This window comes from Silene latifolia, chromosome X (assembly GCF_048544455.1).
Source record: "Silene latifolia isolate original U9 population chromosome X, ASM4854445v1, whole genome shotgun sequence".
Classification (NCBI taxonomy): domain Eukaryota; kingdom Viridiplantae; phylum Streptophyta; class Magnoliopsida; order Caryophyllales; family Caryophyllaceae; genus Silene; species Silene latifolia.
In genome coordinates, this window is record NC_133537.1 from 15803742 (window position 1) to 15823007 (window position 19266).

The following is a 19266-nucleotide window of genomic DNA, read 5'->3' on the forward strand; positions in this document are numbered from 1 at the left end:
GTAACTCCTTTTCTCCTCATTTAGGTTTTAGAAAAGATAAAAGAAACTAAGAAAAGTGACGGACAACCTTTTATACTTATCTCGCATCATTTAACAAAACCCGACAAAACATCCCCCGTAAACCGGCTACTCGATCGAGTAGCTGAGGTACTCGATCGAGTGCCCCCTTACTCGATCGAGTATCAACGGTACTCGATCGAGTACCCAACAGGTCAGAAACTATTTTAAAACGCAACTCACTCTTACTCGACAGAGTAAGGCCTACTCGATAGAGTACCCAGAGACTCATAAATACGGATTATTACACAACGTGCCTGAGCAAGGGTAGTACTAGGACTAAAAAGAATTCCCGATTTATCTTCATTCATTACTTGGCCGGACACCTTGCAAAACTTCTTCAAAATAATTCGTAGATTTTTTTCTATCATTTATAGAGAAAACCGCATCATCCGCAAAGAACAAGTGAGACAATGCCTCCTCCCCACGGCACAATGTAATCCCTTTCAAAGAGCCACGTTGTTGTGCTTTAAGCACATTACAGGATAACACCTCCATGCATAAAACGAAAAGATAAGGGGAAAGCGGATCACCCTGCCTTAAGCCACATATCGGTTGAAACAGCCTTAAAGGCGCTTCATTAAATAGGACCTGATACGAGACTGTTGTAACACAATTCATGATTAATAAAATCAACCGTTCCGACACCCCAAACTTATAAAGCACAGCACGCAAAAAATCCCAACTTACGCGATCATAAGCTTTACTCATATCAGCTTTAAACGCGTACCGACCAGACTTTCCTTTCTTGTGTGAATTGATTTTATGAAGAGCTTTATTTGCCAACAGAATATTATCCGATATTTGTCTTCCCGGAATAAAGGCATTTTGGAAATCCCCAACTAAATAAGACATCACCTACGCCATTCTGTTTGTGATACACTTAGAGGCAATATGCATGAAAACATTACACAAACTTATCGGTCGATAATCACCCACTTTCTCCGGGTTATCACTCTTAGGAATTAAGGTAATGAATGTCCTATTATGTTCCTTGAGAACCAACCCCGAATTTAGGACTGACAGAACCGCCGTTGTGACATCCTTTTTAATAAAATACCAACATTTTTGATAAAAGATTGCAGGTATTCCATCCGGTCCCGGTGATTTAAGCGCACCCATTTGGAACACAGCCGTTCGCACCTCTTGAGCCGTGAAAGGCCGACTTAACGTATCACAATCATCACTATTAACTTTCTTACTTAGCCCCGTTAAAACTTCCTCCATTAAAGTGACCCTATATAGTCTTCATCAGTATCGTTAGGCGGATTAAATAAATTATAGAACGATTCATGGAACATATCCCCATCAAGGTCCGGTTCATAAATCCAACTCTCATTACCATTCTTGATCCCTAGAATAAAATTTCGACCCGCTCTTCCTTTGACCCAATTGAAAAAGTACTTTGTACAAGTATCCCCTTCAATCATCCATTTTAATTTAACCCTTTGGCGCCAAAAAACCGCAGCGGCCTTTGCGAACTCACGCACATTATCATTGGCCCTTGTATACACAGCATCATCACCATCGTTAATTGCAGCATCCATACCCTTTTCCAGTTCTAAATCAAAATTGTCCCATTTCTGATGCCACTCTAGCGTCTTATCCAAAGCCCAGTGTCGTACTTCTTGTCGTACCATAGAAAGTATTCTTGCGACTTTGAATGCCGGCGATCCCCGAACATGACGCTTCCAAACATCTTGAATAATACAAATACACTCATCATACTCTAAGACCCATGCATCCACTTTATAAGGCTTGTTACTTTTATTTCGTGTGAGGTGCAAATCCAATTCAATTGGCGCATGATCCGATATTTGTATAGGATAATGTTTAATTCCCGTCTCCGGGAACAGCATAAGCCAATCCTTGGAACCAAGCGCTCTATCAAGCCTCTCGTATACTCGCTTAGAACCTTTACGATTATTACACCAAGTGAATCGTGGCCCTTTAAATGGAATGTCCACCAATTGATTATTAATTTTCCAATGATTGAACTCCACTGCCCCACTGATCGATCTTGTATTCAAACTTAGTTTATCACTTCCAAACTCGACTTGATTAAAATCTCCCAAAATAAGGAATGGATGTACAAGAGTAGACAAACATTCCTCCAAATCATCAAGGACCGGCTGTCGCAAATGAAAGGATGGGGCACCATAAAAAAGCACCAAGTACCATAAACGACCATTACATTTTTCGACTAATAAAACGATAAAATTATTACAAGTCAAAATGTGGCGCATCTTCGCCTCTTTCCTCCATCATACCCAAAGCCCCCCGAGTTTCCATTGGCATCTATGCCTACATTATTATGGAAACCAAAATGCCTAAACAAAGGAGAAATACAACTAACATTACACTTAGTTTCAACAAATGTGTTTGATTGATCATAAAACCATCAACTTTATTAACCTTATAAAAATAAATAATGTGAGCAACTCACCTATCTAGAAGAAGAAAAAAATGATAATTCCAAATAAGACTAAAAATAAAAGAAAAATAAAAAATCAAATGCAGCAGTGTTGAAATCAATTATTAGAAATGTGTCACTCAATTTTCGTTTATTTTTCAGTTTCAGTTCAAAATCGTTGAATTACGCAAATAATTTTTACAAAGTCAATGAGTCACTCAACACTCATCGACTTTACACTAAACTTCTAAATAAAGATAAGCTTTTTTAGGAAAAAAAAAACTCTAAATAAGCATGTATGATGTAAAATCCACCTGATTCAGGAGAAAAATGATTGTACATCAGATGTACGACCTCATACTTAATGTCTTTTATGAGCTTATATGTAATTTTTTTGAGTTACTTTTTGAGATTAATGTTTAAGTAATTGAACTCAAAATTTTTATAATAAAACTCAAAAATTTTAAATTAAAACTCAAAAACTTTATCTTAATGCTCAAAAACTATACCAATACTACATCAGATGTATAATCCACTTTACGTGGGATGCATATTCGATAGTCAATCCTCGTACCCACACTTTTGGTACATTACCCATTTACCCCCTTATTAAAACCCTGCCATATCCTATGGTTGTTCCCCCTCAATGGCCCGGATCAAAGACTAGACTGAACTGTACAATTTGGTCCGACCAGCTCATAATTTATTTGGTCCGACCAACGGTTGAACAATTTAGGTTATTTTGGTGTTTAGTCTGGTCATGAACCAAATTGAATGGACCGCAAATTTATAATATCATGTACATTATTGTTTATTCAACATTTTGAATAATAATAATAATAATACATTTATTAGTCCATTTGGCCTAATCTAGTCCTATCCACTTCTATATTCGGTCCGACTTAAACCGGATCAAATGTAATTTTGCTCAGGTCTTCGATCCACCTAGTTTGGTCGGGTCGGATCTAGGACCAGTCCAATAAGCACCGTTACCTTATTTGCTCCAACTAGGGTGAATTAAATGTAACTAGAGGTGGTAATTGGGTCAGTCGGGTTGGGTTTGGGTCGGGTCACATCGAGTCGGGTCATATTAGGTTCGAGTCGTATTGGGTCAGCATACCCTTTCGGATCGAGTCGGGTCAGGTTCGGGTCGTTATCAGGTCGGGTCATTTTGGGTCAAATGATGTATCGGGTCGGGTCGGGTCATTATCGGGTGCGGTAACTTAATCGCATTACTATAATTTTTTACCATTAAATTTAGTTTTTAACCTATTATTTGGTTTAATTACTTCATACTAAGTCAAACATATCAATCTAAACACAAAATCACTTTCATTTTGATCAAAATTGAGCTTAATAATTGTCGGGTCATCAATTTAATCGGGTCAGCATCGAGTCGGGTTAATATCGGGTCGGGTCTGGGTCAGGTTCGTGTCACTGATAATTGGGTCGTTTCGGGTTACAGGTCGTCATTGGGTCGGGTCGGGTCGGTTTCGGGCGCAATATTTTCAGGTCCTGTCGGGTCGGGTCAGACTTGTCAGCTCTAAATGTAACACTCAACCGACCGCCCTAGTCCCTACATATAATAAACATGACAAAATTGAGTCGACCTGAATGACCCGACCCAAATAACTTGCCCTGACGCCCAAAATCATGATCCGTACTCTACCTGAACTCGAATTTACCCAACCCAATATTAATCCGACCGAATGACTATTGTTGCATTTGATTATTATAACCGAAAACAATTCGGCCCGACTCTACTTGATCTGATCCCTTGCAAACTGAGATTGACCGCCCCGAACTTGACCTAGTTAATCCGTTTCCCAGGTATACCGTATCCATATGGGCAAATACTAAACAAGCTGAAATAAACTCATGATTATATAGTTGGGGCCACCCAAGCCCAAAACAAAGGACAGGGCAAAAGCAACAAGAATCATGAAAGTATGAAACCCATCCATTTTTGCGCTGAAGGAAGGCTAATAACAGGAACAGCAGCATTCAGTATTTTTCCTGGTACGTTTTTTTTTTTTTTTTCATGCAATTTTCTAGTGTTTGCTTGATTTGTGTGTTTCAGTAAATTGTTGTGTAATTCTAGTTTTAATTTAATTTAGTAATACCCCGCAATAGTTTCAATTACGCTAATTGAAGGTATTATTTGTCCTTTATGTGACATCCAAATTATTTATTGTGTTAACTATAACAACGAAATTCGAATTTTGATTCATGTCTATAAAGTATGAGGGGAATTTTTAGGTTGGCCGCCACAAGCTTACTCTTTTTATCCGGACTTGCGACGGGCAATGGCTATCACAAGACACTCATGGGCGGAGCCCATATTGTGGACACTGCATCACACTGTGGTGTTTATGCTATTATGAAAAATCTTGTTATCATCGACAGTTATTCTATATGTGTTATTAGTTCTTCCGTAATTTTATGTTGAATTACCCTATTGTTGAATTTATGGCGACCGTGTCACAAGGATGAGAAAGTCGACTTTATTAACCAAAATGGAGTTTCAGTCTCTAAGGGTGTGTTTGGATAGCAGAAGTGGAGGGAAAGGGAGGGGAGGGGGAAGGAGGGGAGAGAAAGGGAGGGAAGGGGGAAGGAGGGAAGAGAAAGGGAGGGAAGGGAAGGGGAGGGCAAATGGGGTGTGAGTGTTTGGATACAATTTCCTTCCAAATCTTGCCTATTGTGGAGAGATTTTGACTTAGAGGAGGGAAAATGGACCCCTCCAAATCCTCCCCTCCTTCATTTCCCTATACCCTTATTAGCTATCCAAACAAGGGATTTTAAATCCCCTACTCTCCCTCCTTTCTTTTGCCTCCAAATCACTCAATCCAAACACACCCTAAGAGTATGTTTGGATAGCAAAAGTGGAGGGAAAGGAAGGGGAGGGGGAAAGAGGGAGGAGAAAAGGAGGGAAGGGAAGGGAAGGGGAGGGCAAATGGGGTGTGGGTGTTTGGATACAATTTCTCTCCAAGTTTTGCCTATTGTGGAGAGATTTTGATTTGCCTTGAAGGAGGGAAAATGGATCCCTCCAAATCCTTCCCCCTTCATTATTTGCTATCCAAACAAGGGATTTTAAATCCCATACTCTCCCTCCCCTTCTTTTCCTCCAAATCCCTCAATCCAAACACACCCTAAATCAATTGGGAAGTGATAGAATAACGTATGTTTTATACTCCCTCCGTCACCGGGAAGTAGTATAATGATAAACTCTCTCGTAGTTTGTTAATGACTTACATTTGATACATCAATTTGGATTGAAGCATTCTTCACACTTATGATTTAGTGTCCTCATTATGGACTCCGGCACTCCGCCCATGAGTGTCTTGTGATAGCCACTCCTTGTCCACATTATGAAGTCCGCCAATAAACATTGAGGTCAATAAACGGGGTCCAATGTTCCAGTGCGAGTCGGGTATGGGTTGGGTTATTCAGGCCAGGCATTGTTTTGCCTAGTATAGTCTTCCCCAACCAATGGGAAACCTTTATATTTTATTCTATTTAGATTCTACTTTGTTATCTATGGAAAATGTTGTTAATTTTAATAGTTCCATTGGCTAGGTGTTTGATAACGTGGTACATCCGGTGTACCTAATGATTTCTCATCTTATAATTTAGCTCGCTTATAGACTTATGCTTAATAATTATTGAGGTGTCATGAAATTAACGTGGGAATACTCTGAAATAATGATAGTCTTCTAAATTATTTCATAGAATCGGAATATGTTTATTTACCATCCTTGATTTTTTTTCTATATAGAATAAGTGGTGGTGATCGATGAGAGGCTTGAGCAGCAATAGAGATAGTCGAGGTGGGGGTCACAGGAAGGGACTTGCTGGTACTGTGAGGATGGTGATTATGGAGGAAGAGCTGGGGGCTAACGTGGTTACAGTAGGTAGCCGGCAGGGATATATGGTTTAGTGGTTAGTTATGAGGTCTCATTGCCTATTTATCTGTGGTTTGTCTGGAATTGAATGTACCTTATCAGAATACTCCTTTATATGTCGTTTTATGTGTATCCTGTCAGGAAAGGAAAATATAGAGAACTGCCCATCATTTTGACTACCCCAAAACAAAACTGCACGAACAACTTGCGACTTGTCCATTGGTAGATGTGGTTGAGAAAAATACGTTGTTGCTGAGTTTGCATGTATCACTTGTCATTCGCATTAAAACGACAGATAAAGTAGCTAGAATCTGTGAAACTATTCACTTGGCTCAGACATATTTAAGCCACGACATGGGCATAAGCTGCACTCACAGGGAAGAGAGAGAGAGAGTCCACTTATAAACCCCAAGATTGTTTCGTCTAAAACCAATTGGCAAAGGAGTAGCTCTTAGACCTTTTTAAGTGATCAGTTCTCTACTATATCTTCAGTGTGGAACACTCATTTGTGAATTTACATGAATTGGAACTCTTCTTCACCCACATATCTTTTCTGGTTGAGAGTGTTGACACTATTAGTTGTTGGTTCTTCATGCTTTCTCGCAATTGTAGTTTACCCAGCGTTCTTTGCTTATTTTTATCTTCGGCTGCGTAATAATCTCTTGTTATATCCTGCATTATGGAAGATTCCTGGACATGCTAAATTTACATTCTTGTTCTTGATTATGATGCTTGATTACTGTGACTTCTAGGGGTGATATAATAATAAAAAAAGTGAGAATCAGCGAACCACTGCTGCTGAAACCAACAATCATGAGAAAATCCATTCATGGGTTGTGTACTTCAAAGATCACAGAAAGTAAATGTGTAGATGCAGAGACAATTTTATTGTTCAATGACAACTTCCTCTGACAATGCACTGGTTGGGATGGTCTGGTTGATGCTTTTTCTGAATATTAACACTCCTTACGACCTTGTGGTATGACTGGTATCTCTTTCAGTTGAACCAGCAAGTTGAGGTTGATGTCTTAATCAAGTCACAAACACCTTCAGTTTCCGACTTCAGAGAAATAATAGTCATGGAACTGCTGGAGGTATTATCCCTTTCGTATAGTTGTCGTGGCAATAGATAATTATGTTTTGTAATTCTGTCATATGTATTGTTTTTCTTGTCACTAACTTATAAACAATTCTCATCACCCCAACTGCTTACCTATGTGAGACAATGTTCCGCACACACTCGCGAAATAATAAACACATTTGTTGAAAAGTGCAAGAGCTGCGTAACATAAAAACATCGTTCATTTCAATTTTTTGAATGAATTCATTTGAGAACCCATATATAAATGAAGCCGCAAAGTGCAAACTATCTCCTTGAAAATTGTTGTTGATATATGGCAATGCCCAATGGAATCCATGGTTCCTATCTTTGGTCTTCCTCATTTTTGTTGGAATTGTTTGAAATAATTTACAAACTTCCTGCTCTCGTTTTTCTGATTGAGTTTTTAATATACCTCCGACCTCTTTCCTGCATAAATGGCTAATGCTAATGCGCCTTTTTGTAAGAAACTGAAAAATGACAAATTAGTCAAAAACTTGAAAGAATCCTGCTTGTTTGCTGTCTTGAAGACACAGTAGTATTTCCACTGCCAGATTTCTGTAAAAGCAGAAATATTCAGTGTTATCTCCAAAATGCGTATATACAGTTTTGTAGAACTCTTTTAATGCTTTTCCTGTTATAGTTGATGTCGAAAAGACTGTTTTTTAACTGGCATATAAGCCTTCATTATATGGCCACTGGTTTACAGGTCTACCCTTGAATGTTTCATTTCACCATGGAGTCACCATTTCATGGAACAACAATCTTGGATGGAGTCCTGAGTAGATGATCGAACGTCTGGATTGATGAGGTACGTATTCAAGCTTCTTTTCACTTTGATGACCCTTATGCTGACGAATTTCGATAGCGTAATGGCTGGGTTCTTTATTGCTTAAATTTGGTTGCGCCAAATTAAGTAAACTTCAATAGCTGAACTGATATTTGCGGGTTGATTCATAATTTATTTAGATCATCCGAATCTCATTTTGATATTGAAATCAGATATAATCCCACTGGAATGGCTTCTTTACTTGCCTCTGAACATTATAGCAGTTCAATTCCTCCTTCACATTAAGCAATCCCCTCCTTCCCTCTTTTCCATCATCCATTAAAATAGGGATTTAATAATCTGGGAAAGATCTCAAACCCAAAGTTCCCGTTATTCAACAATGGCGACCCGAGTAAAGAGTAGAGCTGGTATTTTCCTTGATTCATCAATCAATACTAAGCACGTTAGAGAACCACCACAACCGTGGATCTAATTAAGGAGGTTCATCAATCAGTAAAGATCTCCTTGATTTTGTTTAGTTCTTCGTCACCTTCCTCTTCACCTCAGGAACAAGCCTCCTTCCCTTCATTAACTCACCATCGCTGCCACTATCGTAGCTCTCGAGCTCGAACAAGGACAATAGAGAACCACCACAACCGTGGATTTAAGGAGGTTGGGTCACTTGGGTGTTTGTGGGGGTGTGAACGTGTATCGTACATACTACAGTTTGGGATTATGAGGAAGAAGATGCACTGAATACTACTCAGTTAGAGTACAATCGTTTTTTTTTTACTATTTTTTGTAAGTCGCTCTCTGGGACAGCGATAAGTACAACCATTTTTGGAAATTTTTGGCAAGTCGCTGTCTGGTACAGCGAGGAGTCATTTTTTTAAAACAAAAAAGAATGTTGATGACGTCGACCCATTTTTGGTAATTAGTTTGAAATCAACCCCATTTTGTTAAATAGTTTCCTTTTCGACTCCAGTTAAGCAAAAACTTCCTGAAAGTCACAGAGGGTAATATTTAGTTTCATACTAAACCGAATTGTAGTTAATTTCATAAGAAAATAATCCGCACTATTTTTGTTTCCTAGGTCCTACATAGTGCTCCCTATGATTGGATAGAATAATTTTGTTGGTGATTTTCAATTTAGTAGTGCCAAACTTTTGTATGCTTACGTATGGAGTACGAAAATCTAACGATCCTTTTGGAACCCAGACTCTCGGTCCTAGTATGGTTACTAGATTCACTATGAATACACCCTTACTTATTCGGGGTTCGCTTATATAGGATGTGTGATATATATATTTTCAGTAAGCGACATGATAGAAGTCACTCTTAACGATTTGCTATTCTTAGGGCACCCGAGCGAATCTAGTATCCATGGTACTAGTGATCCCATAGCTTTCCCTCATTGGAAAGGTAAAAAGTGTTTTGAGGTACCCTAAAATAGAAAAGTTAAAACAATTGACCGAAATAGATGGGTAGTCAACTTTGTTGTGAAGCGGTGTTACTGGAACTCTGCAAGCAAAAGATTTAGAAATTTATTTTCACTTATTTCTTAGTTCCATTGAAATTTTTCATTAGTATTCCTCCAGGGCTCCAGTAATACTATCTGACGTGAATTCTAAATTTCAAATACATTTTCTTTTTTCTACTTCATATATATTATAGGTAGAGCTGACAAAAGCTGACCCGACCCGACCCGCCCGAAACCCGACCCGGTACAACCCGAAACCGAACCGAACCGAACCGACCAAGCCCGACCCGATAACCGATAACATCCTTATTTTTTCCAACCCGAACCCGACCTCAACCGACCAGACCTGACCCGTGACCCGATATTGACTCAACCCGATAGATGACCCGATAATGAATTAGCTTAATAATGGTGAAAATAAGACCAAATTGACATTAATCTTAATTGTTTTCACTTAAAATTACAATTAATACACCTACACGCTAGGTTGCACGGACACTCCTCCTAATCGGCGTTCCCGTGTCGGACACGACACTCGTCGGACACACGTCAAAACGTGTCGGACACTTGTAAAGCCGTGTCTAACTTTCATCTTTTATTTGGGCACGTGTCCGACACGTGTCCATGGTATTTTGAGCCGTGTCCATGGTATTTGGACACACCTCCAAACGGAATCAAGTTGAATTTAAGGTAAATAGCGAGAATTGTTATATGGTTGAATTTGGTGGGGAAATAAGTTGAATTGGAGACAAATGATGTTCTTTAGACTAGTAATGAGATGTCGAAATAGATTGATTATAAGTTGGTTTTTGGTTTTGGAAATGAGAATGAGTTATAATTAACGTAAGTTTTACTTTCACTTATTAAAATTTAATATTCAATACTTTTTCAAAAATAAAATCACACATATATAACTATAATATATATATTTTATTAAATTTAAATGACGTGTCCCGTGTCCTTAATTTCATGGGATGCCGTGTCACGTGCTCGTGTCGTGTCAGTGTCCGTGTCCGTGTCCGTTTTGGCACAACCTAGCCTACACGTTGTTTAAACATAAAATTAACCATCTAAAACTAAATATGTAAGAGAAAATATATGCTTATAATCTGACCCGACCCAACTTGCCACCCGCCGATGACCCGACCCGAAGATGACCCGACGTGAATCGTAACCGACCCGACCCGCCACTAACTCGGCACAACCCGAACCCGATATGACCTGAACCGCTTCGACTCGACCCGTAACCGACCCGAGTGACCCGAGTCATCTTGTGAAGTTGACTGCTATAGCATGAAGTAGAAGCTAGTCTATGTAATTCTTAGTGCATTTTTTTTATCATGGATCATCTGGAAACAACCACGTTTTTAGTACACCCAATCTCCTTTACCTGCCGTATGGGAGCGTTCTAAGCCGGGTAATATCGTGGTATTTGCCTATTTTTTTTTTTTTTATTAGGTAAGAAAACTAGGTTGATCCTCTAGGGTAGGACCAACCTATCTCATCCTTTCGAATGAGGGAGGTAAGTTGAAGCCACCGGCTATCAAACCACCTCGAAAGAGTTGGACATGAATGTCCAACAGAAGCCATGAAGTCAGCAGCCTTGTTGGTTTCACGAAAGCAATGTTTAACTATCAATTCATCGAAAAAATGAAGGTATAATTTCACATCCTTGATAATGCTAGAAATTTCCCACGAAATTTGCCAAGTACCTCGAATCGAGTTAATAACACATAAGTTATCACCCTCCACAATTAACTTTGAGATTCCTAAGTATTTAGCTCCTAAAATACCTTCTTTTAAAGCAAGTGCTTCCGCAACAAGGATACTATTGGATCCGCACTTTTTTGCTCCCAACAAAACGACTTTACCATTCCGATCTCTTATAGAATATCCTAAAGCAACTTTGTTACCTTCTATTCTCGATCCGTCAAAATTTAGCTTTAGGAAACCGTTTGTAGGTTTATCCCACCAAATCTCTTCCTTATTAGAATTGTTTCTAACTGACTCTTCTACCTCGGGATTGTTGAGATCCTTAAATCTAGTCACATTCCATGTCTTAGTGCTATTATTACATAAAGTAATAAGTTTGCTGATACTTAAATTAACATTATTAAAGATAATATCATTTCTATGGAACCATGCATTCCACCAAATAAAAATAATCTTTATAAAGTCATCTTTTAGAATTAAATCCTTTAGATAATTAAGTTTTGTTAGAAAACTTTGATTTGTAATAGTATCATAATTTGACAGAAACTCGTTGAAACTAATAATGTTCAGGTCTTGGATGACAGGCCCAATCAAGGGACATTCGTAAAAGAAATGATCTTTGTTTTCAATAGGATTGTTGCACAGAACACAATGAGGTGGGACATCAATATGACTCTTGAGAAGTCTACTTTTCGTTGGAAGGCCGTCAACGCAGGCTTTCCAAAGAAAAAATTTCAATTTAGGAGGAATATTTAATTTCCAAATCCACTGAAATTCGCATTTGTCAAGAGCTTGATCGAACAAACTTTGTGCTAACCAAGTTGCTGTTTTGGTAGAGAAATTTCCATCTACGGACAACCTCCAAATGAGGGTATCTGGAATATCATTATGTGGCACTGGAATGTTAGTAATCTGATTAACAATATCGTTATTCACTAAATTGGATAATTTACAAACATCTCATTGCTTGTCTGAGGTTATGAATCCTTAACCAAAAGATTACGATCACGGTTACTATCATCATCAACCATAGTGCTTGTAAGTGGGTGTGAAAAACCCAATTATCAGACCAAAATTTAATGTTGTTACCATTACCTACCTGCCATCTCTGTCCTTTTCTAAATAGAGTCCGAAGACTCATAAGTTTACGCCATTGCCAAGAAGAGGCTGAATTAGGCTTATGATCAAAGAGTGAACAATTTCTCAAATATTTTTTAGATACCACTTTGACCCATATACTTTCCTTATCCATAAGAATTTTCCATAAAAGTTTCATTTGAAGAGCTTTATTAGCTGCTTCAGAAGATTTAATTCATAAACCACCAACCGACTTTGGTAAACAAACTTTATGCCAACCAACCAAATTAGGAGAATGCTGGAAAGGATTCTTATTCCAAAGAAAGTCTCTATTAATTTTATCTAATCTATTATGGATCGATGAAGGGAGGAGGAAGCTTTGCATCTGAAAAGTTCCCTTCGCGGCTAAATTAGCATTGACAAGAACTAGTCTACCTGCTTGAGATAGAGAATTCGCTTTCCATTTCGATAATTGCGTGCAAGAAGATTGAATAATGTTCTCGAAAGTATTTTTGGTCACTCTACTATCAATTATAGGACATCCTAAATACTTACCCAAATGGGCTTCCTCGTTCATATGAAGAATGCCTTTAAAGGATTCACGAAGAGAACGCTCAATATTTCTAGTGCATTGAAAAGTGGATTTGTCAAAATTAACAAATTGTCCGGAAATCGTGCAAAATTTATCTAAAATAGACTTAATAGTTCTACAACTCCGGTTAGAGGTTTTAGCGAAAATGATAGTGTCATCCGCAAAAGTGAGAAACGAAATTTTCTCCACCCCGGATCCAATTCTAATACCAATATCACTAGAGCTAACATCACTATTTTTTTGCAGAGATCTTGCTAAAATCTCGGCGCACATAATAAAAATATATGGCGAAAGTGGGTCTCCTTGTCGAATACCTCTAGTGGGTTTAAAAACGTCTCCCGGTGTTCCATTTACTAACACTGAGTAAGAAACAGTGTTTATACATGCCATAATCCATGAAATCCACTTAGCATTAAAACCCATTTGCTTAAAAGTTTCCTCGATAAAATTCCATTCTAATCTGTCGTATGCTTTCTCCATATCAAGTTTGATTGCAATCCAACCTCCTTTGCCTTTTTTACGTTTAAACGAGTTAAAAATCTCGTGTGCTAAAAGAATATTATCTTGAATGAAGCGATTAGGCGTAAAAGCACCTTGAAACGGGTGTATAATCTTATGCAAGACACTTCGAAGACGATTAGCCAAGATTTTTGCAATAATTTTATAAATTGTTGAACAAAGACTAATCGGGCGAAAATGGTTTGCTGTTTGAGGATTTTCAATTTTAGGAATCAATGCTATGAATGTATGATTCATTTCTTTTAGTAATTTCTCAGAATGGAAAAAAGCTAAAACAGCTTTAGTGACGGAATTTCCTACAATATCCCAGTATTTTTGAAAAAACTCTGCAGGAAACCCATCGGGACCTGGGCATTTATCTGCGGCTAAACTAAACACAGTTTGTTTAACCTCTTCCATACTGATATTACCTGTAAGAAATATGTTATCTTCATCTGTAATTAAGCCACTAATAGACTTAAAATCCTCATTCTTATCGAAATTGCAAAGTTGATTTTTTGTAAACCTAAGTGTAAACTCGTCAGAAATTTCTTGTTTAATAAGTTCTTGATCAGTAATACAAGCACCATTCTTATTAATAAACTGCTTAATACCATTTCTACTACGTCTAATCGTGACATAATTTTGAAAAAACTTGGTATTATTATCTCCAAAATTTGCTTTGGTTATACGAGATTTTTGTTGCCAATAGACACGTTTATAGTCAAGAAGTGCATCACGCTTTTTTAGCCATCTCAACTGTGCGTTTTCTAAATGGGCAATATGAGAAGAACCAAGTTGGTTTTGAATAATCTCTAACTTTTTTTCAGCAATTGAAAGTTGTCTAAAAATATTTCCAAAGGTAGATTGATTCCATTTCTTAGCTTTTTGCTTTAGTAATTTGCATTTTTGAGAGAGACAGAACATATAAGATCCGCAAACCAGTCGCCAACTACTTTTAACCATCTTAGTGAAGTCATTTCGAAGAGTCCACATGAGTTCAAAACGAAACGGAGGCGCTTTTTTATGAGCTTGCTCATGAAATTTTACGGATATAGGACAATGGTCGGAGCTAGTGAAAGCATGGTGCACAAATTGAAAGTTTGGATAACTACTAATCCAATTTGGAGAGGCTAAGGCTCTATCTAGAATTTCAAAAACATTTTCAGAGCCATTTTTCTTTTTTCTCCAAGTAAAAAATTAACGGAAAAGGGGAGGTCTACACAATTTGTATTGTTTAAGAACTTATTTAGTCTCACACAACGCGCATTGGTAACTTTTGCACCACCTTCTTTTTCACTAGGACTTTTAATCTCGTTGAGATCTCCTAGTAATAAGAAAGGCAACCCAAGGTTTAGGATAAAATTTTCCAACTCACTCCAAAATTCCGCCTTTTCAGACGGTTGAGCGGGAGCATAAACAAAGATAAGGCAAAAAGCCAAGTTATTCTGTAAGTCACATACTTCACAAGCAATGAATCTAATTGACTTAAAAAGGACATTTATCGAAAAAGTCATGGAAATAGACTCTTTCCAAAATAACCAAATACCGCCCGATAACCCAATACTCGGAATAAAATCGCAGTTATTAAAGCCAAAACTGGCAGTCGTATAAGGTTCGGGCTTAGATGTTGATTTCGTATCACAAATAGCTAATATTTTAATACCATTGGACGAGCTAAAGAAATTAAGCTCCTCGGCAAAATTCTTTCTTTTAGTACCCCTAACATTCCAAAAGGCAATATTCATGGAAAATACACTGAGACGATATAATTGGTTCTAATTGAGAAGACAAGACCCCAATCCATGCTTCTAAATGTTTCATCATTGTCCCAATTAAGTCTAATACAACCAATAAATTGATCATATATACCACTAAACAAGTTTTCAAGACAAAATCTTGGTACATCGGCAAAGGGCCTGCAAAGGTTACAAACACCAATGAAGATGAAAAATGCTAAGTTAAATCCAAAGAGGACTTGGCTGCAAGAAAAGAAAAATACACTATCCTTGCTGAGAGTCTGTCCAACACAAAGTTTGTGAAATTCCCAAGCCGCATCGGAACGATGAAGGCAAACACTAGATTTCATAATGAAATCTAACCAAACTACAAGTAAATTGGCTTCTACTCCAAAAACTTTCAGACTGGCAATAAGCAAAGGAAATTTGACAGTCACAAAACTCATCAAAAAAGATAAAGATTGGTAAGACTTGGGCACAATAATACACAAAATTATCAAAGAGATAAAAATCATCCTCCATAATGCAAAGCCTCTTCCCCTCGAAACTTTTACAAAAGTAAAAGTTACAGATTAAAAATCTGCCAAAACCAAGAGGCAAAACGAAATACATAGAATACAAAATTGACAACTTGAAGTCAAGACTCGGACAACAGCTATTGCACACCCGGAACAAATCGTTATGACGAATAAGTTCTAATACTAGAAAAAGAGCTGAAGAAACTGTGACTGAAAGAGCTTCTTGATCCACACTTTCATCAAAGTAGACACAATTCTGGATAGAGCTCTCCCTGGCTAAGTAGGAGAGCAACCAAGTGTCCACTAAGAATGAAAGGGGTAGATCAAAAAATAAAGCTAATCGGACGATGAAGTTAATCATAAACAAATAAGGCGGAGTGATTGAATCTAATAAGAGTAAAACCTCAGCCTTCAACAAAAAGAGAGAGATATGACTACTTACTTCTGAAAGAATTAATCTACGAGATGAATACAGATCTAGCGGGTCCCAAATACCACCGACCGTCCTCGAAAGCGGAAAGCGGGATCCAAAAGAAGGCAACCAACAAGGAGATCTGGGAGCCAAAGCGAGTTCCCTCCAAATCGAGGAAAGTGGTATTTGCCTATTTGGTGTCATTATTTTGTACTCAATTCCCCATCTTTTCCGATCTAGATAGTTGGAGTATTTTATTGGAGTAGAGCCCCACACATGATCTACAGGTGAAAATGGTAGGAAATCAAAAACCATCTGGTCCCATTACCTTTGTTTTTTACTAACACTATCTTTGTCTTAGTATTAAAAAAGTGCAGCAAAAATAAACATAGTAACATTTGCGTGTAGGGAATTGATGAATGGCAAATACAACACAAGTAGTTCCTGAACTTTAGCCAAAACCAACAACTTATTATCACACTTTAATCAGCTACCCCTGGATTTATGACTTCACTACCCACAGTTGCCTTACAAAACCATTGGCAACTTCCTCCTTATTTATACTCCCCTCCAACTACCTCATTCTATCAGCTTATTCAGTTATATTTCAGCTTTCACAACATCCTCATTTTTTCTGGTTTACGAAAATTTAGACGTTTTCAGATTTTAGCTAATTATTAATGTCGGAATCCATGTTGAAGAGACGGGAGAATAATGTAGATGGTGTTAATAGTGCAGATGATGGTAAGTCTATATCGACCCAGCTCCGCCTCGTATCAGCAGAATCTCTTGATAAAGACGTTGTTCTACGGAGAATCCGTCATCGGAAATGCATGAATAAGGTTCAGAGCACCATGAATAATACTGTGGGATCCTTTGCTCAGGAAAATAAGTGGGTTGACCTTGGAGATGCCTTTACTTGTCCCTGATATTGATGATATCCAACTCTCCAACTTATTAAATTATATACGGAAGTCTGATTTTGTTAATTATCATCTCTACTTATTTGTTCTTTAATGTATTTGACTTTAACATGGCAATATGAATATATGATGGCATCACCCTTTGCCTAGATGACTAGATATGATGATTCAAGTTAACCGACCTAGATCATTTTGGAACGTCGACTTTATTGTTGTCATTATTATTGTATTTAACCTCGGTTTTTTTGTGTTGCCATGGTAAATATTCATAGATTTTATAGCTTGTGAAAGTAAGATTATGATTGATTAGTTAGTTGGTCAATCATTAACGATAAAGGACTTTGGATTGAAGAACAACTCCATATTCAAATCTAGATTTGAATGCCTTTCTTTTTCTCTTAATTTTCTCTTTAGAAAGGTTTTTGCAGAGATAATCATATTATTACGTAGTTGCTCATTCTTCATGGACAAACTTTTACTCATTCATGGACTTTTTTTCATTATGTTTCCATAGTACGTCCTTTGCCTAATTCTCTCTAATTCTCGCCCTCACAAAATTAATCAACAACAACAACATCAGAGCCTTAATCCCAAAATGATTTGGGGTCGGCTGACATGAATCATCCTTTCGAACCGTCCATGGGTGAACGCACGTCTCAAAATGCGAATAAAAAAGGATGTTAATTCATCAAATCTAAAACTCACAAAATTAATCAAATCTACAAAATTAATCAAATCCAAATTACAAATCTACAATATTAATCAAATTCAAATTACACAATTATGGATGTTAATTCTCGTATTGGGCAAATAATAATTCTAATTCTTAATTTTATTAATTATATTACATCAAATTAAGGAATTGATTTACACTAATTAAATTAGGGGTTGTTTAAACCATCATCGGGGGTGAGGGATGGCAATCGTCGCCGACGTTGACATTATTTTGATAGCTCTATATTATGTCAATTAAACACGATTGACATTATTGTATTTCATACTTTTGCGTGATTGTTGATATCAGTCTTAGAGATGTGGTCAATAATAGAAGAATCAATCAAAGTTACAATCTTTTGACTCTAAAAATGGCAGGATTCAGATTGAGCTGCAATGGAGAACATATTAGGATGGCCACAACCATGTCGTTCCAAGATTAGAGCACTTGCCTCAATTGTGTGTTTCTTTACCTAACATGTTTATGTTAGTTAAATTGTATAATTTGTCTGAGATTGCTAGTTACATTGGCACAGTGGCACTATTAGAACTCTGCACATGCAAGTTTTTCGAACTAGCCTGTTGATGCTGCAAACTATATTTGTTGATCCACATCGTACTCCATAATTGTCTTACAGTGTGGTAACTGACGGGTCGGGCATTAATGTGGTGGGCGTCGTCGGTTAAGGAAAGCGAGGGAAGGAGGTAGTGGTTGGCGGTTAGCTGAGGCTGGAAAGGGCAGTGGCAAGGTGGTGGCAGGAGTGGGAGAAGGAGGCGGTAGAATTCAAGGAGAATTGAATATATGGAGAGAAAATTGAAAATTGGGGAGTTCAAATACTAATTGAATTAGGAAACTTATAATTGGTAAAATTGTGTATCCTAGTTTAGGTAACTACCTTACCCTATAAATAAGCGTCTAAATTCATACATTTAATATACACCCAATTCAATAATACAATCCTACTACAAAAATACCTCTATAATCAAAAGATAGAATTTCATCTTCCTCAATCTTCAATCTTCTAACTTCGCAAGCCAAGAAACACGAATTTTCGGCCCGTCATTATTCTTAATCATCACCCACAACAGCCGAATTTCAGGTTTGTAAATGAGCAAAATTCGAAATTTACTTGCCAATTTTTTCTTTATGCATGCAGTACGGTGCTTCCTAACCCAATGCTCCTATTGCTTACTTGTACCGCTCCCACTCGAGCCAACTCGGCATGGCGTCAGGGAGAAAAAGCGACCGAGTTAATGATAGCCTACTATCCCCGAGCGCGATTGATTCGAGGGAAAATCGAACACGACATAATGGCTCTCCAATTGACAAGTCATGAGACTTTGAATTTGATTTGCATGG

The 19266-nt window shown here is 37.6% G+C and overlaps 1 protein-coding gene and 2 long non-coding RNA genes across 8 annotated transcripts; 1 reads left to right on the forward strand and 2 right to left on the reverse strand.

Moving 5' to 3' along the window:
* Positions 1-1283: 1283 nt before the first annotated feature.
* On the reverse strand, positions 1284-2303 carry LOC141616929 (uncharacterized). The gene has a single exon (XM_074434090.1). The coding sequence runs from the start codon at positions 2301-2303 to the stop codon at positions 1284-1286; it is 1020 nt and encodes a 339-aa protein (XP_074290191.1).
* A 2035-nt stretch (positions 2304-4338) lies between these two features.
* LOC141623020 (uncharacterized) lies at positions 4339-18540 on the forward strand. Of its 6 annotated transcripts, none has more exons than XR_012533170.1 (5): positions 4339-4489; positions 6246-6409; positions 7125-7466; positions 8181-8282; positions 18285-18540. It is a non-coding gene; the product is annotated as an uncharacterized LOC141623020 (long non-coding RNA). The 6 variants fall into 6 exon arrangements; XR_012533167.1 differs by lacking the exon at positions 18285-18540 and adding an exon at positions 12004-12441; XR_012533168.1 differs by lacking the exon at positions 18285-18540 and adding an exon at positions 12018-12441.
* Positions 15293-17666, reverse strand: LOC141623022 (uncharacterized). Its single transcript, XR_012533173.1, has 2 exons — positions 16300-17666; positions 15293-15519 (listed from the first exon to the last, which is right to left on the reverse strand). It is a non-coding gene; the product is annotated as an uncharacterized LOC141623022 (long non-coding RNA).
* Positions 18541-19266: the final 726 nt, after the last annotated feature.

Bases quoted from the DNA above. Each gene is read 5' to 3' on its own strand.
- LOC141616929 (XM_074434090.1), bottom strand. From the start codon at position 2,303: ATGCGCCACATTTTGACTTGTAATAATTTTATCGTTTTATTAGTCGAA.